Source organism: Artemia sp. Qi Xiang Cuo, chromosome 6, assembly GCF_049724085.1.
Source record: "Artemia sp. Qi Xiang Cuo chromosome 6, ASM4972408v1, whole genome shotgun sequence".
NCBI lineage: Eukaryota > Metazoa > Arthropoda > Branchiopoda > Anostraca > Artemiidae > Artemia > Artemia sp. Qi Xiang Cuo.
In genome coordinates, this window is record NC_142799.1 from 22,775,033 (window position 1) to 22,798,607 (window position 23,575).

Here is a 23,575-nt window from a genome sequence, read left to right on the forward strand (position 1 = left end):
TCTGTATTGTGTATTCAAGAGGTGAATTCAAGAATCATATTTCGGCATTTTAAGATACGTACAAAAATGTATTTTACATAATTTTCTTACAAGAAACTAGAGTTTACGATTGAAAAAGCCTTATTAGCTCAGATTTTACGGAAACAGTTTTATTTTTCAATCCAAAAATAGACTTAAGTTCCACATTTGAACCAGAGAATTGTATTTCCATAATTTTCTTACAAAAAACTAGAGTTTACAGTCAAAAAACCCTTAATAGCTCAGATTTTACGGAAATAGTGTGTCTGACAATAGATGTAGGCAAATTCCTTTTCCTACATCTCCAATGTTTTAATATACATTCTAAACGCTTGATATGCTAGCTTACTCCAAAAAATAATGAACACGTAACAATGTAATACTTTTAATGAAATAATGCTATGTAGAATATTAATACAAAAATATATTATGATACATTATTAATATCAATGATTAACTTTGGACATTTTGAATCTGTTCCATAAAATAGTTCACCATGTTCTCTCTTGATATTGTAGTTATTGTCTTCTCTTAGTTCGTAATCAGTAGAATAATCATTATTCCATTATGAATCATACACATTTTTTACTGGTGTCTCATGAACACGCTCAATATGCTTTTCGTCTTTGCTATTATTTGATTCATTGACTGTTTGATCAATGCCAGTAATGTTTGCTGGTGCTTTGTTCTTCATCGTTTCATCTTTATATTCCGTAGTGATATTTTTTGACAATGCCATTTTTATTTTTCTTGCAATTTCACTGTCTATTAACACATTATTTTTACACAGGTAGCAGTTTCGGCACGTAAACAAGATATGGTTTAAGATATTAGTAGCAGAGTAGGCCTTTCTTTTATTAGTCTTCCGTTGAATGCTAATAACCGAAAGCTGATGATTGGGTGTATCCGTAGGTACTGTGCTACCTGCAGCAGTAGCAAGGAGTTGTCCTCTATCATCGACAATTATTTTTATTTTAGCATTCTCTTTGAGTGCAATCATCTCTTGAAATCGCAATCTCGCATAACAACCATCATAAGAGTTGAATTTTTTCGGTATCCCAAAGAAATTTAATTCCTTACTGTCATGACAATGCATGCATACATTTCCAATAGTGCTACCACTTGTACTTGTTTCATAGTTTAAATACTTCTCCTTGTCGGCATTCAATGCTACAATAACCTTGTTATGTGAACACACTCTATTAAAATGTTCCATCTTCACTTTCTTTTTAAAAAGATATGAATTATTTGTTTATCGTTCCACTGTGTAAAAAATACTGATTTAATACATGCAGTGGACTAGGTAGTGACGATAAGCGGTCATAGAATACCATTGGGAAAGCGACATCGTGTCTCTGACCAATCATAGAGCAAAATTGTTAGAACCGTAACCATACTTTGACATTTTAAGATAGATGCAAAAATAAAAAAATAAACAAAGTTTAAAAATTTTGAAGTTTAAAAAAAAAAATATTTTGTTTTTATTACAAAAAATCGAATTATTAGTTAATATTTTACGGATATATTTTTACTTTTAAATCCAAAAAAGGAATTAAGTTTCACATTTGAACCAGAGATTTGTATTTTCCATAATTTTATTTCAACAAACTAGAGTTTACAGTCAAAAACCCTTATTAGCTCAGATTTTACAGAAATAGTTTTATTTTTCGAACCAAAAATGGACTTAAGTTTCACCTATGAACCAGAGAATTGTATTTTTCATAATTTTCTTGTAAAAAACTAGAGTTTACGGTCAAAAACCCTTTTTAGCTCAGATTTTACGGAAATACTTTATTTTTTCGATCCAAAAATGAACTTAAGTTTCACATTTGAACCAGAGAATAGTATTTTCCATAATTTTCTTGCAAAAAAAACTAGAGTTTACGGCCAAAAACCCTTATTAGCTCAGATTTTACAGAAATAGTTAATTTTTTCGATGCTAAAAAGGACTTAAGTTTCACATTTGAACCAGAGAATTGTATTTTCCATAATTTTCTTGCAAAAAAACTAGAGTTTACGGTCAAAAACCCTAATTAGCTCAGATCCCCCCAAAAAAAATACTTTTAAGACATTTCTTGTTAAAACTTTATTTTCAAATAATTCATCCGGATTTTCGAAAGCAATTCATGCCAGAGTACAGCACTATGACTAGTCTACGATCACCACTCTGTCATCGCCCCCACCCCCCCAAAAAAAAAAAAACTTTTCAGACAGTTATTGTTAAAACTTTATTTTAAAATAATTAATTTTTGTTTTTAAAAAGAAATTAGTACCACAGTACAGCACTATCACTAGTCTAAGACATCCACATCTAAGACATCCACTCTGTCATCACCCCATCCCCAATGGCTACAAACTGATAAGAATCTTGATTTCTGCTATAAAAAACACTTCATTCTAAACAAATTGTAAATACAAAAAGATTAATAGGCCCTTAATTTAGGTATCTGACTATCGCGTAATGACTACGAACTGCTAAGAATCTTTATATGTGCTATAAAAAACACTTCATTCTAAACAAATTGTAGGTACAAAAGGATTTATAGGCCCTTAATTTAGGTATCTGACTATCTCGTAATGGCTAAGAACTGCTAAGAATCTTGATATCTGCTATAAAAAACACTTCATTCTAAACAAATTGTACGAACAAAAGGATTTATAGGCCCTTAATTTAGGTATCTGACTATCTCGTAATGGCTACAAATTGGTAAGAATCTTGATATCTCCTATAAAAAACACTTCATTCTAAACAAATTGTAAAAACAAAAATATTAATAGGCCCTTAATTTAGGGTTCTGGCTATCTCATAATATCTAAGAACTGCTAATAATCTTCATATTTGCTATAAAAAACACTTCATTCTAAACAAATATTAGGTAGAAAAGGATTTATAGGCCCTTTATTTAGGTATCTGACTATCTCGTAATGACTACAAACTGATAAGAATCTTGATATCTGATATAAAAAAAACTTCATTCTAAACAAATTGTACGAACAAAAAGATTTATAGGCCCTTAATTTAGGTATCTGACTATCTCGCAATGGGTACGAACTGCTAGGAATCTTGATATCTGATATAAAAAACACTTCATTCTAAACAAATTGTATGTAAAAAAATATTTATAGGCTCTTAATTTAGTTAACTGACTATCTCGTAATGGCTACGAACTGCTAAGAATCTTGATATCTGCTATAAAAAACACTTCATTCTAAACAAATTGTAAATACAAAAAGATTTATAGGCCCTTAATTTAGGTATCTGACTATCTCATAATAGCTAAGAACTGCTAAGAATCTTGATATCTGCTATAAAAAACACTTCATTCTAAACAAATTGTAGGTACAAAAAGATTTATAGGCCCTTAATTTAGTTGTCTGACTATCTCGTAATGCCTACAAACTGCTAAGAATCTTGATATCTGCTATAAAAAACACTTCATTCTAAACAAATTGTAGGTACAAAAATATTTATAGGCCCTTAATTTAGGTATCTGACTATCTCGTAATGGCTACGAACTGCTAAGAATCTCGATATCTGCTATAAAAAACACTTCATTCTAAACAAATTGTAGGTACAAAAAGATTTATAGGCCCTTAATTTAGGTATCTGACTATCTCGTAATGGCTACGAACTGCTAAGAATCTTGATATGTGCTATAAAAACACTTCATTCTAAACAAATTGTAGGTACAAAATGATTTATAGTCCCTTAATTTAGGTATCTGACTATCTCGTAATGGCTACGAACTGCTAAGAATCGTGATATCTGCTATAAAAAACACTTCATTCTAAAAAAATTGTACATACAAAAAGATTAATAGGCCCTTAATTTATGTATCTGACTATCGCGTAATGACTACGAACTGCTAAGAATCTTGATATCTGCTATAAAAAACACTTCATTCTAAACAAATTGTAAATACAAAAAGATTAATAGGCCCTTAATTTAGGTATCTGACTATCGCGTAATGACTACGAACTGCTCAGAATCTTGATTAGGGTTCTTAATTGAGTACATTATAGCTTGCCAAGTTTTTTACAAAACCGACTAATCAAGTTATCATATGGAGTAACCACCAGCTTTCTCTAACCGATTGACACACAAAAAATGAGTGTCACAATAGAAAACCTGTCTGCCAAGCCATGTACGGTTCATAGTAATAGGTGACTGACCCGTGGTAAGCCAATGTACCGGTTAAACTACACTGTATATTCATGCCTCAGACGAGAGGTAAGACAAATTACGCAATCACTACCAGGACTGTGCATTGCCTTACTACTTACAGAAAGAGCGAATAGCTCTACTGGTATATTCTTTTAGCTTTTATGTTGTTTTTTTTTCTTCAACTCCAATATCCATACTAGAATATGGCTATTTACAAACTGGTCCAATTTTCCATGGTTACACACTTTCAAGACAAATTTGACCCATTCGAGCCTAAAGTTATGATGCGAATTTGTCAAAATTAATAAAAATTCGATTTCTCTGTAAATATTACAAAGAAAAAATTTCTTTTAAAAAAAAATTTAAAAAAACTTTTTCGCATGCTGACCAATGGTTTGCATAGCGCCGGTGCGGACCAACGCTATGCAAACGTAAAAAAGTAATCGGCGCTATGCAAAAAGTTCCAAAGCAGCCAGTAACAAAGCCCGATCAAATTCCAATAGTTGCTGACAATTTAGCGACACAACCTGTTTTTGATCGCTTTGCTTTGATCAAAAAGTGTTTTTTTTTTTTGTAAAATCTGCAGAACAGTAACAAAGTATATTTTCGGTGAATCTCCAAAAATTCGGAAATAGTAGAAGCACATGCATTTTCTGAAATTATCTGCCGACAAATCTCACTAAGCCATGAAAACCGCCGAGAAGCATGGTTACCAGCTTAACCCACTTTTTGCACGCCTTCTCCTGATTCTTTGACTTAGGCAGGGAGTGTAATGTGTGATTGGGGGCAAAACATTCAAACTTTCCGTGGTATTCCTCCAGATTTCTCCAGGTACCCGTTTGGAGCTGGATCGACTCTGGCTGAGGTTACAGAGTCACACCGCTTACCACTGTTTCAAACCTAAGAATCAGCGATACTAGGACTCGAACCCCTACCCTTGCAGATACAGGATTTCAAATCTAGCGTTCAAACCACTCGGGTAGTTTGTTTTTTTCTTAGGCTGACCATATTCTAACTATAATTCAAAAATTTGTTTGCGTTTATACAGCCTCCTGCTGTTACAACCGAGATTATAACTTGTTTACTAAACGAATTATTATGATCGAAATATTGACTCTGATTTTGACCACAAACGTCCAGGATAAGAGTTTTTCTTGAGCAAGGGAAATACGAGAAGCTAGCAAACTCCTTTAGTTTTCAAAAGACCTCTGTTTGTTGAGATATAAGAATCCCTATAGCACAAAAATACGAAAAATCATTCCCTGGTCGTCACAAGCAAAGTCTAAGTGTCAGTTTGTCTTCAACTATATCGGGTTATGATTGCTCATAAATGTAAATATCGGTAAATATGATATCGGTATAAATGTAAATATGACCCGTCCCTACCCCCTCCCCCTTTTAGAAAACCTAACAAACAAAAATGATTTTTATTTATTTTGAAAGAATAAGAAATTTATGAAGCGCGAATTTTTTTTAAACTTTTCCTCCCGCCATCCAGAAAGTTTTGCAGTGACTCACTCCCCCCCCCCCCCCTCTCTCCTTGGAAAAGTTTTCTCAGTTACCTATGTAATTATTTTTTTGGTCTCGGAGGACTTTTATAATCTGTTGTTTCTATAGTCCGTATTGAAAACAAACAACACAGATATTTACCGTTCAATACAACTGCTTGGTCAAACATAATTATGGTGACGAATAGCGAGTCGACCTGAAACCAGAATTTGAACCGATTCTATTTAACGGTATGATTGTATGTTCTTCAAAAGCAGGAAGCAAAGTCGTTTACAATTAAGCCCAGTCTATTTCCAGATCCATGATAACTGGAATCCTTTTTGTAGTATTATCCCGAGAGCTTTTTCGAGTGAAACCGCTTTTTGCATGAACTACAACTATCAATTAGTCAACCATAAAAGCTGGAATGCTATTTCAGACGTACTCAAGATTTTTGTTGGGGTTGTAACCCTAATGGAGATCTCAAGTTTTCCTGTATCCGAATATACTAGTCAAAACCCATATCGCAAAGATAATAGGCATATATTCTTCATGATCTGGTCAAATTCGAAGTTTGTTATTGGTCCACAAGTTACAGACGACGAAAAAGCCAAAAAATGGACTTTGGAAGGCGCAGTCAGTCCTTGAAAACTTCACGAACAACTGTCTACATTCTCCCCAAAGCAGGAACTGCTCCACTTATAAGTAGATGATACCTTTCTACGGTACATGAACTCTGAGGCAGTAATTCTCCAACAATCCTAATCCCATTGGACCGAAAAATCTTGCACTAGCCAGCTCCTCAGGGCTCATTCTTGACTTTCAACTCTACTAGGTAGCCAGCACTTTGGAAAAAAATCTCCAGGTACATGGCTTGTCAGCGGGCACTGTATTATGCTTATCTCAGAACATGTGGACTGCATGGTGAGCTATTATTGTTTTGAAATCCTTACAAAAAAAGAGGACGGAGCGTCTGTTTCATAATTTTGTTGATGCAGCCCTAGACGATACCTTCAGTGAGGTGAAGGGTCATGGCCCAGAAGTTTCTGATGCTATAAAACGGCTCATCAATTTTCATTACAGTTTTGCCAAGTTTATGCTTAGTTGTGGAAGCACAGAGGTACGATTTCAATATAATAACGAGGAAGAGCTTCAAGGTGAAATTCCGAACCGTGACTTGAGCATGAAAAACTAACGAATTCCTCCACCACAATCAATGAGTTTACTAGAATTCTGTGACTTGAAAAATGTCGCTTGGTGCAGGTGACCAGGATGTTGTATAAAGTGAAGGTGGTTGTGCTCAAAATGCAGAACAATTCGGACCCAATGTCCACACTTCTAGAGTTTCCCTAAGGGTCGAGGTAGGGGATCAGATTTTTTAAAAAGCTTATTAACATTAAATATGTTTTTTTTTCAACTCGTTACAGGTCTCAGGAGAATATGATTCCTTGTCAAAATTTCCTTGTCAAAACTCGGCATAAATGCTCTAAGAAGGCATGGTGTACCAAAGGTGGATCTAGAGTAAGATCGTAAGGGGGGGGGGGGGCTATGTGACAAGGACGCCAATAATTGACAAAATTGACAGGTTTACTTGAAAAAAAAGAGAAAAAACAAATGAGGGCGCCAGATTCTTTTTTTTGGTGGGGTGGGGGGGATCCAACCCAGAGGATGGAAGATCAAACCTGACATCAAACCAGATCAAATCTGCATTTTGTTCTGCGTTATGTGGCAATAACGACTGGCTGAAAACATTCATTGAGGGAGGGGGGTGTCCCTCCTCCCAAACGTGACGTCCCTGTCTATGGTCGTGGACAAAAAGTTACTAACTCACAAAAAAATAGTCTGGGATAAAAATAGGCTATTATAGCCCTTGTCAAAACTCAATGTGTAAGAGGCATATGCGCAGCGTTTGTAATGGGGAATTTGAATTGGGATAAAGCGCTAATAAAACTGGTTTGTATGAAAAAAATAGTGTAATGGGCTGAAAATCGTAATTATATTACAGATCGGAGGGGGGGGGCAACAATCACAAAAGTCAGAATATCTATCTGGGAGATAACTGGAGGATCTTGATGGAGACAGAAATATGATATTATCGAAAACAGCGTTTTTAGACTCAAACATTCCGCCGTCTCAACCAGTTTCTCTTATTTGTTTCAAAGTAAATGTTGTAGAGGAGCTGCTTATACGATAGAATAGGGGACTCACCCCTTGCCCAACATATCGCGAGGTGGAAAATTCAGACATAGGTCCAAACATCATTTATTTTCTATGGGGGACCAATCTAAGTCAGGAAATTCCCTACCTGTGGCCAGGTATGTGTATGTACATAACATACTTTACAAAAAACTTACCCTATTGCAGTAAGGACAAAAACTTTTGCTGAAAATCACAACTCGGTTTTCTTGTAAATATTTCTCGATGAGGTCCGCTATGCCATTTTCCTTGACAGGAGGCATCTTCGCTGTTCTTACGGATACTTTAATCACTCCAGTTTCGAGAATTGTTTTTTTCCTTGCGAAACCTTCAAAATAAAAAGAATTGAAAGTATAAACAGTTTGAGACAATGATTTACTGCGGCTGTACGGAGAACATTACCTAGGAGAGCCCAAATAAAAAAACACAAAAATAGCACAATATACAACAAATTCAGGACATGGAAATGTTCAAAAATGTCGGGCTTCAAGAGGAGATCCTATTCTTTCTTGGGTAAAACTATCGACTCTAAATCCCTTATTAAAATCAAAACTAGATATAATTTTAAAGAAACAAGTAAAACGAAAGGGAATCAGTGGTGGTTCCAGGCCTGTGCAGGGGGCAGCTGCCCCTCCAGTTTTTCTGACATCAGACATTATATCCTCTCATTTTATATTTTGACATTCCTATTAAGGTACCTTGCCCCCCCCCAGATTATTAAGCTACTGCAGGTAATATACCTAAGACAGTGAAATTTGCTTAAACCTTGAAAATTAAAAGCCGTTCTCAATAAACAATGTATATAAATAAATAAAACCTAAAATAAAACGGGTTCAACTTCGTTGAAGTAATGATTCTTGGACTCTTTTGAGTTTTAATTTTAGTTTAAAGTTACCGCTTTAATGTTAGTTTTATTGGTACTTCTCTATTATACAAAACACAGTCGAGAAGTTTGCTGAATGTAAAATATCAGAGAACCGGTTTCATAGCCACTAAGACAAATGACCGGTGACAGAATGTATTGGACCTGCATAATTTGGGCTATTACATTTGGACATTAGGGAGCGGGTATATTTAGGTACCCCCTCCCCCCTTAATATGGAAATGTATAGCCCAAATTAAGGAAGGTTGGGTTACTTTACCCCTATCCACAGGCGTCCTTTCGGGGGGAGGGGCAGTTTCCCCCCCCCAGTAATTTGGAGAAAAAATTACTATTTATCCCCTAAATAAACAATGGCCAATCCCCACTAAGAAAAGAGGAGCTAGGACACAATTACAACGATTGTGATTATATTGGGATAGAACATCAAATTGGGAATCGAATTATATATTTCTTTATTTACTTATTGGATGTCTGCCCATAAATTAGACTTAGCCCTTTTATCCGTAATTCTGGAGGAGAAATAGCTGTGCCTTCTCACCGGCGGATCCAGGGGGGCCCTTCCCCCCTCAATATTTATTTCTGACGCCCTCTTATCCTGTTTTTTTCTTTTATTGCTCTTTTAAAGAATAAATTTTCAATTTGGTCAATTGTTGGCACCTTTGTCCCACTGCCCCCCCCCCCCCCAATATTTTTCTCACTGGCGCCCATGTCACATTGGGCATCCCCCAAAATTATGCTCCAGATCCGCCCCTGTATCTCCTCGCAGGCTGTGCTTTTTTACTGGGGTGAACTGTTCAGTGAGGTCAATGCCCTACATCCTTTGTTTTATAAAATTCAAATATTTCAAAATAGATCTTCAATTCAAATAAGGCACAAGAAAAGTGTTCCAAGCCTCATACCATTTATAATTTCCTATTTATGAGATTTTATACATCTGGAAATCAATTTCTTAAATTTAGGAAATACCCTTGAAAATTCCATTGAAATAACCAGAATTGCATTTTGAAAGACCAAAGTCAATGAAAAACATTTCCTGATATACTTTTGACCCCGAGTTCATTCCTAAAGGTTTTATTCACCTAACTCAATTACTTTCCTAGATAGCAAGAAACACCCTAACCTAGAATTTCACCTTGCTTTTCAATAGAAAAAAAGGATACTTGTGTATTATATGGTACACACTCGAGAAGCGAAGTTAGATCAAATCTAATGAGATATACAAAAATATGACGAAAGGACATTACTTTAGTAACAAAATATAAAAACTACAACAAAGAATTATGGTAGGGGGGGGGGGCACAGAACGCAGTATATTAAATACCTAACCTACCCCAACCAAAATACCGGTTCTATATAGTATATATTCAATAAAAATATACCTAAAACGTAGATTTCAACTGAACCTAAGCTAACTTTCTTCAAATGCTGACAGCTATAAACCGGTTATTGTCTGATCTGTAGATCCAAACCACTGTGATATAAACACATACAGTATGATCATCACTATCTCAACCATCATGCAAAGCCGGACGAAGATGCAAGTGCTCCGGAGGACATTTAAACAAGTATAAACACAAGTGATATAAGATTTTTTCACAGGTGGACAAATCAGATTCCTCTTGAATACGAAACTTTGCTTCACCTTTGTAACACTAAATTTTAAAGAATCTAATTTTAAATTAATTTATTTCAAAACATATATAAAAATCAGTAATTAGTAGTGCAATGTTATTATTAGGTGTTTTTAAGAATTACAAGTAGGTTTCGAAGTCTCGAGTTAGTTACAAAGGCATTTTGAGAAAGTTTGTGCGAAAATACGCTGGACCAGTGATGGCAGATTAAACGGGAGTTGTTTGTACGCGCTGAGGATGTAGTAGCCAAAAATCACTGAGGCGTGATCTTACTGTTATATTATTTGGTACTGTTTTACAAAGCGGTAAGCGCACAAAAAGTGAAGTTTCGTTAAAGGACACCCTTGACGGTCAATCATTTTTATCAAAAGCATCTATCAATCGATTGACGTAAGCATGATTGAACCAGTTTGACGCTTGTGTCAAGCGTTGACGGCGATTGATAGAAAGTTTGAATGACCCAATAAGTTGACGAGGGTGATTAACCGTCTAGACGAGTTTTGTTCAAAATATTGCGTCAGTCACGCGCCAACAACAATGGAAGATATAAACAAAAAAGTGGAGCGCGAGTTTGTTTGTTTATTAATTGAGTTATACCTGGATCACCCTGAGTTATGGAAAGTTAAAAGTAAGAGACTATTTTAACCAAGATAAGAAAAGTGCAGCATTGGGCAGGATATTGCAGGCGGTAAAGATATTGAAACCCTATCATACAGTTCTCGAACTAAAAAGAAAATTAATGTTTCAAGAACGAATTTCAATCGCGAATACAAGGCGATCGAGCAAAAAAAAAGAATTCTGGAGCGTCAGCAGATGACATCCCACAATCTTCCTTGTGGTACTACAATGACCTTTTATTCATCAGGGGTCAGATTGAAATTGCTGAAACAGAGGTAAAAATTTTACTTCATTGTACAAGCAGTAGAAACTCGATTATTTGGTGGGCAGCGTCCCCCTTGGAAAATACCCTTCCCCCGCGGAAAAGCTTCCCGCAGAAAATAACCCCACCCTGTGGCGACGTCGTCACTAATCCCTTTGCACTTAAAAAAAAAAGGACTAGAACTCTCAATTTCTGATCTAATGAGCACACTCCGAAGTTTCTGCGATCATGAGGTAGAGAAGGGGGCTATCCCCATCCTATAAAAAATATATTCTGCTCATTTTGGGGTTTAATGTTGCACTTCAATTTCAAAATAATATAGTAAACTAGAAATATTTCCACAAATTATAAAGGATTGGATATCAATTTAACAGTTTTGATGCGTTTTTTTAAGGTTTCTGTTGTACACCTCTCGCCTCCCAAAAAAAACCTTTGCTGGAAAATACCCTTTTGCTGGCTTTTTGATGGAAAATTTTCCACGAAGGAGGGGATTACCGGCATGACTTTAAAAACCATCAAAAATGATTTTTTTTGCAAATTAAAGTGTGCTAAAAAAAAATTCCACCCGAGTTCATCTACAAGAAATTTTTTCGGTGGAATTTTCAGCTATAATGGAATTGTCTGGGGAAATTTCCCCCGGCGAGAGAGGGGGAGGACATTTTGCGTGAAAAGATATTTCCATGGAGGAATCTTCCGTAGGATAAAGAAATTGTTTTGGAGGAGGAGCCGGATTTCCAGGTAATATTTAAAAACGATCAGAAATTAAATTTAGAAAAAACAGTTTTTCAACTGAAAGTAAGGAGCAACATGTACACTTAAAACGGACAGAAATTATTACGTATATAAAAAGGGTTGGCCCCTCCTCAAGGTTGGCCCTCTTTACGTTAAAGTTTTGACTTTTTGTCCCAATTCCTTAAGAACGATTCCTGGAACACAATGACCGTTTAATTCGAATGATAAGGTTGTTTTTAATTCTATACAAACTTGCCACCACCCGTAAAAAAAGTCGTAGAATTTGACACCGCTTTCGTCCGTTAAAACTTAAACAATAAGAACTTGTTGGTTCCCAAAGCCAAGTATGCTTTCAAAGACAAGCCAAACCTTCTTGAACTTTTTGGTATCCTATGATTTTAGCTTAATTTTGATAATTTTTTCGCCTATATTTTTCTCTTCTTTTTTTTTATTAAGTTGGCACCCGCTACTGCCAAAAATTGCAGAAGTTCACATGTAAGTCATATCAACTAAAATAGTGACGAAGACCACACTGCCTTTCTATAACAAACAACAAAAGTACGAAGAACAATAGGGAAATCTTTTTGCAAGACAGTGGTGATAATTTGAATGAATATTTCGCCCCTATGTCCAAGGGCCGTCCTCAGCAAGACAAAAATATATGAAAGAAAAAAAACTCACAACAACATGCAACCAATAAAACCAAAAATTAAAAATTTTACAAAGCAGTCCTAGCATCCTTTCTTCAGCGAAGTTCAACCAGGACTGATAAAAAGTAAGGTAAAACAAGGCGATTCAATGAGAAGAAAGAAAAATAATTTAAAAACACGTTCTTATTGCTAATCCAGCTTTTTTGGCAGCTAACCTCAAAGGTCTTTTTGTGACCAGTTCTGTGTTAATGTCTATCGGTTTTTTAGAATATTTTGTAAGATAATTTTTAATTAAATTTATGTATAGAGCATTCAGTGAATATTCCCCCAAGTTCCGATTTAAGGGAATATTATTATTAATCATAAGCCTGACTTCAATTGCTTCTCGAACTACCTACTTTATGACTCGGTCATTGCGAATAAAGGCAGATTCATCAAAAAGTATATTGCGGCTATGATTTTCAAAAATATGGCTTACTAATGCAGAATCAGATGAAACAACGGAAATACTAGAATTTAGAGCTTTGACTATATCATCTTTATGCTGTTGTATGCGCTTTTCTAAATTCTGGCGTGTTCTACCTACATAATATTTGCCACAATCGCATGGTATTTGGTAGACCCCTCTTTGGCGAGAAACTGGTGTTTTATCTTTACCAGAATTTAGAAAATTTATGATTCGAAAGTTATTTGTGAATACTACATACAGATTATTTTTTTACAAACTCTTTTAAGATTTGTAGTGGTTTTTGGGATGTAGGGGAGGTAAATTATGTTTAAGGGCTTGTCAGAAATATCACATGGTGAACTATCATTAATTTTACGGGAATGTCTCTTCAGTCTACAATTAATTACAGTATTAATAAATAAAGTAGGATACCCATTTCCAAAAAGTATGTCCTTGATAAAATTTAATTCTGCTGTTATGTGGAAATGAGAACAAATATTTAGGGCCTAATTGACGAGGGGTATTACAACTGCTCTTTTAACTTGTGGGGGGTGGTTTGATTTAAAATGATAATATCTATTATTTTGTGTTGGTTTTCAATAAATAGTAAAATTGAGTTTATCGAAGCTACAAATAATTAGCACATCTAGGAATAGGATTTTATTTGCGACCTCGATTTCTAAAGTAAACTGTAAATTTCTATCGTAGGTGATCTAAAAAACCCTTAAGCTCATTTTCTCCATAGTTCCAGAGTGAAATTACATCATCCATGTAACGTCCCCAAAAAGACATGTTTTAAAAAATATGAATCTAATGCCCAATTTTCAATATGTTCCACATAAATATTCACCAGTAACCCGGAGAGGGGCGAGCCCATCGCTAAGCCATTAATTTGCTGGTAAAAAGAATTACGGAATTGGAAATACATTGAGTACTTGTTACAGAGTTTAACTAATGTCATTAAGACATCACAATCTATTCCTGCTGCTGAAGCTTCTATTAAGTGATAATTTTCTTTGATTTTATTTTCTAATAACTGTTCAGATACTGTGATATCAATATTTGTATAAATTGAAACAATGTCAAAGCTACTTATAATTGTATTTTCTGAGATATTTACGTTTTTGAGTTTTTGAACTAAATCTACCGAATTACATATGTATGATTTTTGAGAGTAAACCAACGGTTTAAAGACTGTATATAACCATTTCCCAATATTGGATGTGGCTTTCGTACAAGCTACTATGGGCCTTAAAAGAATACCTTGCTTATCTAATTTTGGTAAACAATAGAACTTTGGGCAAAAGCTACCGCGGGGGAAAAATTTATTATATAGCTATGGAGTAATTTTGCCATTTTGTTTAAACTTTTTAGTTCATTTATAATTTTGTTTGCAAATTGATCAGTATGATCGTGGGTTGTAGTCCTATATGTTGTCTCGTCATTTAGATGAGAATAAATTTTTGTATCATAATCTGTCCTATCCATGACAACCAGAGAATTGCTTTTATCTGCTTTAGTTATAATAATGGATGAATCTTTACAGAGATTAGATAGTATTTTTAGGTCATACAAATTATCTGGTTTTTTATTGGCGGGAGAATTAATCTTTTTTTGATTGTTGTAAAGGGTATCTATAAGACTAGCCCTAACTTCATCCGGGTTGGATATTCATGCATAAGATTTGTGCACAGAGGATTCTAGAGAAGAAATTAAATCTGCTACAGGGATGTGTCTGGGAAGAAAAGAGAATTTTGGACCTTTTTTGAGAATTTCAATTTCCTTTGGCTCAAGCGTTCTAGAGGATAGATTAACAACAGCCAGTCCAGGAGTGAATCTTGGAGTGTAAGTAGGGCTATTCCTCGAAAATTCATATCTTAGGTTTTCCAATTTCTTAATAAGTCGTTCCCTTGATAAGCGGAAATCATGACTAAACAAATTTCTTTCCAATCTAGCAACCTGGCTAAAATCAACAGAGGACAAATTTTCAAATACAAAATTTTCTAAGAATTTTCTTTCAGAGGAAATAGTATATCTTTTTTGTTTTTTGTCTTTAATGATGTGTGTTAATGTTTTTAATTGTAGTGTGCAAGCAAATTGCTCTTCTTTCCGGGTATTTAAGTGTAATCTGAATCTTAAAGACTTGGGAATAAGATTTTCGATTTTGCAAGATTCCAAGAATTTTTGCTGGTTAATGACATTAGCGTGTTTTTTCCCTAAATTAATAAAATAAAAGATATCATTGGTCGATTGCTCCCCATAAGCGAGACGAAAATAGTGACGAAGACCACACTGCCTTTCCATTACAAAAAATAAACGCATGAAGAACAATAGGGAAATCTTTTTGCAAGACAGTGGAGATATTTTGAATAAATATTTTGGTCCTATGTTCAAGGGTCGTCCTCAACAAGACATACATATATGAAAGAAAAAAGACTCACAACAACATGTAACCAATACAGCCAAAAATTTAAAATTTTTCAAAGCAGTCCTAGCATCCTCTCTTCAGCGAAGTTCGACCAGGACTGATAAAAAGTAAGGTAAAACAAGGCGATTCAATGAGAAGAAAGAAAAATAATTTAAAAACACGTTCTTATTGCTAATCCAGCTTTTTTGGCAGCTAGCCTCAAAGGTCTTTTTGTGCCCGGTTCTGTGTTATCGGTTTTTTAGAATATTTTGTAAGATCATTTTTAATTAAATTTGTGTATAGAGCATTTAGTGTATATTCCCCCAAGTCCCTATTTAAGGAAATATTATTATTAATCTTAAGTCTGATTTCAATTGATTCTCGGACTTCCTGCTTTATGTCTAGGTCATTGCTAATAAGAGCGGAGTCATCAAAAACTATATTGTGGCTAGGATTTTTAAAAATATGGCTGCCTAATGCAGAATCATATGAAACAATGGAAATTCTAGAATTTAGAGCTTTGACTATATCATCATTATGATTTTGTATGCGCTTTTCTAAATTCTGGCGTGTTCTACCTACATAATGTTTGCCACAATTGCATGGTATTTGGTAGACCCCTCTTTGGCGAAAAACTGGGGTTTTATCTTTACCAGAATTTAGAACATTTATGATTTGAAAATTACTTGTGAATACTAAATACAGATTATTTTTTGTGCAAACTTTTTTAAGATTTGTAGTGATTTTTGGGATGTAGGGGAGGTAAATTATGTTTAAGGGCTTGTCAGAAATATCACATGGTAAACTATCATTAATTTTACGGGAAGGATGCTTAAAATTAATTTACTGCTGAAGTAAGGATGCTAGGACTGCTTTGAAAAATTTTTAATTTTTGGTTTTATTGGTTTCATGGTGTTGTGAGTCTTTTTTCTTTCATATATTTTTGTCTTGCTGAGGACGGCCCTTGGACATAGGGCCGAAATATTCATTCAAATTATCTCCACTGTCTTGCAAAAAGATTTCCCTATTGTTCTTCATACTTTTGTTGTTTGTCATATCAACTAATTTGTGGTTTTAAGTTTTAAGATACTTATGGTGTGTAAATTCCAAAGGCGGATCCAGGATTTTTTTTCGGGGGGGGGGGGGTTACTAATTTTGACTCAGTTTTTGACTAATTTTACTGATTTTTACCTAGTTTTTACTAATTTTCGACTCGGTCAAAAATTTAGGGGGGGGGGTTCAAACCGGGTAACCCCCCCCCCTGGATACGGCCTTGGTAAATTCCTCTTTTTACCTTTCCTTAGCACTTCTGATCAAAACTAAAAAAAAACTCACATAAAATTCTTAAATTTGAAAACCTTATTTTCTGTGAGGGGGAGGGGTATTTTCCGGGGGGTAAACGCCAAGAATCGATTTTTCATTCCATTTGGAAATAAGGATGGCCGGGAAAACAAGAAACGATCACTTTGGAAAAGTGCGTGACACAGCAAGGATGAGCGGGTTAAGTTAGGTGTTTTCTTTCTCCCCTTAATTGGTACATTTCCCAGATGTTTTCCTCAATCACAACACCATTTTTTTTCTATGCTACCAGCGAACCTTTTCGTTGCCTGTTGTTTAACTCGATTTCCTTTGTCCATGACACACTAGTCACACAGGAAATAACTATGAAAGATAGTCGAGTAATCGAGTTACTATTGCATTTATGCATGGAGGGGCATAAAATACGATCAAACAACAAACCAATTCTTTTATTATTATTTCGTTTCTTTTTTCAACATTTTATCTGTTCAAACGAAATTTTAAGCAAATTAAGAAAACTAACAAAAACACTATAACGTGGATGGCTAATTGAGCAGACACTTGCTTTGCGATGGTACAGATCCGCTGGTGTTAAAGAATTCGCAGAAGTCGTCCCTTTTTTTTTTTTTTGCCTCAATTGTAGAGTTGCCTTTGGTTTTTTGAAGTTGCGACATCAGTTTAGTGTCTTGTCTCCACGATCCAGGTTCCACAGTACCTGTCCAGACTTCTTCAACATCAACGTCTTGATTTTGTAAATAGTGGGATCTAGTTCTCCTGCTCAAGTAGTTGTGCAGATGACAGCATACCAAAACAATTTTTCTTGCTTTGTTTGGCTCAAATTTAACTTCTCTTTGAAATATTTTGAATCGTTTTGTCAGAACTCCGAAAACATTTTCAACTACTCTCCTTGAACAAGACGATCTATTGTTGAAAATTGTTTTCTCGTCCTTCAAAATAGCTCTATTATAAGGCTTCATGAAATTCATGAAATTTTTTTCCCGCTTTAGCGCAACCAAAGTACATGCTAGAATAGCCAAATCAGTATTATTCTGCATTTCACACACGATAGAAATTCACTACACGGCTCTGAATTGAAACTAAAAATCTGACCGTGAGATTAGCCTTGGTCAAGATTGAATGGTTGATTTTCGAGTCGATTGAAGCAAACGTCAATCGATTGACAGAGGCTTTGATAAAAATGATTGGCCGTCTAGGGTGTCCTTAACGCTAATGAAATAAAACAAAATAGGATGAAAATATATTAGTTTATGAACAAAATTTGGCTATATATTTGCACATTAGGGGGGGGGGGTAAAGCATAGCATATATTAAATACATAACCTAACCCAACATATGTAAATTTTATTCCCCCTAAACCCCAAAAAATAAAGTTTAGATATAGTTCCCGCAGTGAGAAACCATTTGTTTATACCTCACAAGGCAGCGAAAACCTGTTTTCATACATATCTTTGCAATACAATTGTCGCGCGCTTACCGCTTAGTAAAACAGTACCTATTATTTATCTATTATAATAGTACCTATTATAAACAAATTCTCGAGTGTTTATCATCAGTGTGTGCCATATAAAACACAAATACCGAAAAAAGAATTACGAACCTTAAATGTAATAATAGTAGATTTAACAGGGAGTCTATTTTCTGAAATGTTTCGTTATTTATCGTGACAACCAAATGCATAAATAGTACTACCCATGTTTTTTTAATTAACAACAAACATAGAATAGACAGACAACAAAATCAACCTACTTTTAAAAAATAATTTTCAATTTAAAAAAAATAATCTCACTACCTCCCTCAACAAGCACAGATACAAAACTAAACACTAGTTTGCTTTACTAGTTTGCTGGTTACTTTTTGCGGCGATGAATTTAACTGACGTCACAATTGTTCCAATCATAATGACACGCATTTCTCTTTGAATTATGCAATAAAAGCCTGGTTTTAAAAACGCTGAGTCGTACCCTAAGGGAGTACGTACTAAGTCATTTGGTGTACATAAAAGGCAGGGTTACATGTCATGGGCGTAACTAGCAATTGCTTTAGTATGGAGGAGGGGCAACAATCCAGTTACGGGGGAGCATAAATTTACCGTTTCAAACAGTTTAGTAAGGAGCGAGTTGGCTAAATAGTAACCCAAACTCTAAAAAAGTGGAAAATCGACGATAACAGATACATAGCAAATGTCTTATTAGTCTGACTCCAAATAGATAAGATTCATTAAGTGTAGTGTTACCCATCAAAAGCTACCAGCCTGAGAAAATTTGCCTGATTTTCGAAAAATCCAGGATTCTTAATGAAAATCACAACAGCACATTCAGCATTTCAGAGAACCTTAGAGTAGGCTAGACGTTTCAAGCTCCCATCGGGAATGTTGTATTTTTTGCCAGAAGTAAGATGCACCTTTATTTGTTTCAACGGAGGTTGCCCCCTCTTCAATGGATCGCTCTTTACGTTAAATTGACTTTTTGTATCAATTCTTTAAAAACGACTCCTGAAACGCTAAGGCCGTTCCATCAGAACAATAAGGTTTTTTTTTTTAAACACTGAAAAACTTTAACGCTACTTAAACTTTTATTAAAACTCTAATACTTTTAAGTTTTAATGTTGCTATTTACTTTCAGTTGAAAAAACTTTTTTTCATTTGATTTCTACATAAAGCTTGCTTTACATTTACCTCTGAAGATTTTTCCAGGGAAGACTATCTCCCTTGCCCCTCCCCTAGTTAGACTCGTTACAAACTTGGAACGGAGGAGAAGTTAAACAAGAGTATTTCTTGTAGATATGAGTAAAAAAAATACAACCAACTTGGAAGGAATACTCTACTTTGACATTTTTTTTCGCACCCAACGCAAATTTATTGGAAAATTCAAATCTGGTTCTTTAGCAATTCTCAACAAAGGCAGACCTAGAGCAAAATCTTGGGGGGGGGGGGGGAAGTCGACAAGGGTGCCAATAATGTACCGAATTGAAAAATTTATTTAAAAAAGAATAAGCAAAAAACACGGAGTGTGGGCGCCAGAAAAATCTTGGGAAAGGGGGGACTGGGTTACCCCGCCGCCTGGATCTTCATAGAAGTGTTCTCTAATATGGTGAATCTTACGGTATTTTTATGACCTACTAAACCTACTATAACACAACCTCCTAAGTTTATATAATACAACCTTTCAACCTTTTCTTTTAGTTTGCATGTCAACCCAAGTAGTAGGAAAAACTACTCTGAACAGAAAAATTACGTTTTTTTTTTTCTTCAAAACATTGCTTGTTTGGCAGATCAACACAGGTTTGACAGCCTCGATATACCTTAATCATAAACGAAAGGGCACTTTGGAATCCAATTTTAAACAGTTCGATTTATTAACTAAAAGTTTTTAGTTTTATTTTTCAAGCTTCATATTCTTAATCTTTATCTTTATGTGCAGAAATAAATGAAACTAAAGTGTATATAAATATGGGTAAAACTTTTAATTAGGTAAGCTAAAACCAAATAAAGCCTAACCCCCCCCCCTCCAAAAAATGGCATTAACCCCTAACATATGCAAGAAAACAAGAGAAAAATGAAAACCGTATATACAAAAAAAAGTACTTATTTCTTATACCCACCACACTCAAGTTCTTGGTCTGATGAAACCGGTCTCTTTCTGTATTTGTGATAATCAACTTAGCGTGAGAGTGTAAATACATTCCAATGTAGGTATATTTTAGTTGGTATTTTGGTTAAATTAGAAACCATTTCATATTATGCGTTTGGGGGGGGGGCTGATTTCCATAATTCTCTGTTGTAATTTCCGTAATTTTGTTAGTAAAGTATTCTATTTGCATCAAACTTAGGTATGTTTCATTAGGATTAACCTAACTTCACTTCTTGAGTGTGAGTGTGGTGGGTATAACAGATAAGTACAAAAAAATAACCCCAGTTGAAACCTAAACGTGAAAAACTAACACATACTTCATTATACTTATAATTGGAAAGGCAGTGGTGGTAAGACATTATTCTCTTTTTATGTTCTCATTTAATCTGGTTTTAAGTTTTATGTCTATTTAGTAGTTTGTTTGTACTAATGGATAAAACTAAAGCGAAAAAACTATCATTTTTGACCCATACAATATAAAGGTAGAACCTTGATTAGGCGGAAAATTGTTAAAAGCCAATTTTGTAAAAAAAAGAAAAAAATATAAATAAATCTCCTAAACGTGCGCTTAACGTAGATTTTACTGTATCATAGTGAACCATGCAAATTCAACCCTCCCATTTTATAACGGATTTTCTGAATTTATTTTTGTGCGCTTGTCGTTTTTATAAAAAAAAAAAAGTGTCATTCTTTTTAATATTAGAATTTTTTGAAAATCACAAATTTTGATCTTTCGATTTGAGACTCAGCCTTTCAAAACAAACTTACAACAGCATAGAATTATTTTCTAAAAAAAAAGCAAAAAAAAAAAAAAAAAAAAAAAAAAAAAAAAAAAACACAAAAAGTGACTATTGGAGGAATCGTAAGCCCAGCAAGACCTTACTTAAACTGTTGACACTAAATTATAAAGAAAAACCATATTATTTTAAGTAACCGTTTTAATAACCGAAAGTGTAGCTGTCCTTTGAAGGTGTAGATGTCATTGGAAATCGACAGAATGTTAATGTTTGAATTTCGATGTGTTCGACGTGACAATGCTAACGTTAATATGATGCTGCCAGTCAAACTTCGCAAGTTTGAAAAAAAAAATAGACCAATAATATGAACTGCGAAAAATTTACCAAAAAAAGAATAACGAACTAAGACTTTAAATTTAATTCAAAGGTAGTCTATTTTCTAAAATTGTATTTATCCTGACAATCAAATGCATAAATAGTACTCCCAATGTTTTATTAATTAACAACAAAACACAGAGGAGACAGAAAACAAAATCAACCTACTTTCAAAGAATAGTTATCAATTTAAACAGTTAAACCTTCGTCAACAAGCACAGATATGACTAAGCACTAGCAAGAGTAATCTAGTGCCAGTTGCTACGTCAATTACTGGCACTAGATTACTCTTGCGGCGATGAATGTAACTGACGTCACAATTGCTCCAGTCATAATGACACGCATTTCTCTTTCAGTTATGCCATAAAAGCCTGATTTTAAAAAGCTGAGTCATTCCCTAAGGGAACACGTACTAGGTCATTTGGTGTACATAAAAGGCAGGGTTGAATGTCATGGACGTAACTAATGATTACTTTAGGATGGAGGCGGGGGCAACAATCCAGCTACAGAGGAGAATAAATATGCCGTTTCAAACAATTAAGTAAGGAGCGGCTCGGCTAAAATTAACCCAAACTCTAAAAAAAACGGAAATTTGACGTCAACAGACACATAACAAATGGCTTATTGTGTTGATTCCAAATAGATAAGATTTTTGAAGTCCAGGAATCTTCGAAAAATCCAGGAATCTTAATGAAAATCACACCACCAGATTCAGCGTATCAGAGAACCCTACAGTAAGCTATAGGTTTCAAGCTGCCATCTGCAAAAATGTGGAATGTATTTTTTTTGCCAGAAGTAAGATCACAGATGCGTCTTTATTCGTTTCTATGGGGGTTGCCCCCTCCTCAATAGATCGCTCTTTACGTTAAAGTTTGACTTTTTGTGTCAATTCTTTGAAAACGACTCCTGAAACGCAAGGGCCGTTTAATTAGAACAATAAGAAGCTTTTTTAAAACACTAAAAACTTTAACGTTACTTAAACTTTGATTAAAACTCTAATGCTTTTAATTTTTAATGTTGCTATTTACTTTCAGTTGAAAAAACTTTTTTCATTTGATTTCTGTATAAAGCTTACTTTACATTTACGTCTGAGGATTTTTTCTAGGGAAGACTGTCTCGCTCGTCCTTCCGCTAGTTACTCGTGACAAACTTGGAAAAGGAGGAGAGGTTAAACAAGAGTATTTCTTGTAGATATTAGTAAAAAAAACAACCAACAAACTACCTTTTACCTATTTTGGAGGGAATGCTCTACTTTAACACTTTATTCGCACCCAACGCAAATTTATTGGAAGAATTCCAATTTAGTTGTTTAGCACTGTTGAAATTTTTCTTTTTGTTTATTGCATAAATCAATCAATAATAATAATAATAATTTATTTATTACCCATTATAAAAAAGAAGCAGAGTACATCAAGAACAAAAAAAAAAAAAAAAAAAAAAAAGTTCAATTCAGCTCAGATCTGGTGATTGAATTTGATCATCCAAATGGTGCTTGAATTGTGGCAGTTAATATATGTGAAGGGTATGAAAATATTGTGTTGTGTATTTTACCGGCTTGACCTTGAGTTTACCTGCTTGAAAATGAGTTCAACTGCTTTGAAATTCATGGAACTTCTATTTTATGATTATTGCTCCGAAAAAGTGCCTCGAAATTGTTATCGCGGGTGATTCTAATATTGATTAACATAATTCTAATAATTCAAATGGTAACCTCCCAGAAATTGCTTCTGATGCGGCTGACTTTTTATCAGTTTGCCTGTCCGGCAGGCAAACTGATCAGGAGAAGGCTAATTCAAACGAAAATTAAGTTCTAGTGCCCTTTTTAAGTGACCAAAAATATTGAAAGACAACTAGCCTCCCTCTGATGCTCCTTTTTCTCCCAAAGAAATTTGAAACAAATTTTGAGATAGATATTTGGTTCAGCATAGTTGAAAGGTCCAATAATTTTCGCCTCTGGGGATGACCCCTCCCCCACAGCCCCTTGGGGAAACCTATAAGTTATGCAAATTGCCCATC

General features: G+C 34.6%; 1 protein-coding gene and 1 pseudogene across 5 annotated transcripts in view; both read right to left on the reverse strand.

Moving 5' to 3' along the window:
- The window catches only part of LOC148950998 (thioredoxin reductase 1, cytoplasmic-like), a 106,811-nt gene that overhangs the window by 75,208 nt on the left and 8,028 nt on the right, over positions 1–23,575 (reverse strand). For 3 of the 5 annotated variants that reach the window (XM_089090540.1, XM_089090541.1, XM_089090539.1), the window contains exon 3: positions 8,026–8,195. In XM_089090540.1, coding sequence (XP_088946666.1) covers positions 8,026–8,195 — 170 coding nt within the window. Of the gene's footprint in view, positions 1–8,025; positions 8,196–18,564; positions 18,631–21,727; positions 21,809–23,575 lie in introns of those variants that run through there. The other 2 variants (XM_089090543.1, XM_089090542.1) reach the window with 2 other exon arrangements.
- Positions 10,259–15,395, reverse strand: LOC148950999 (uncharacterized; annotated as a pseudogene).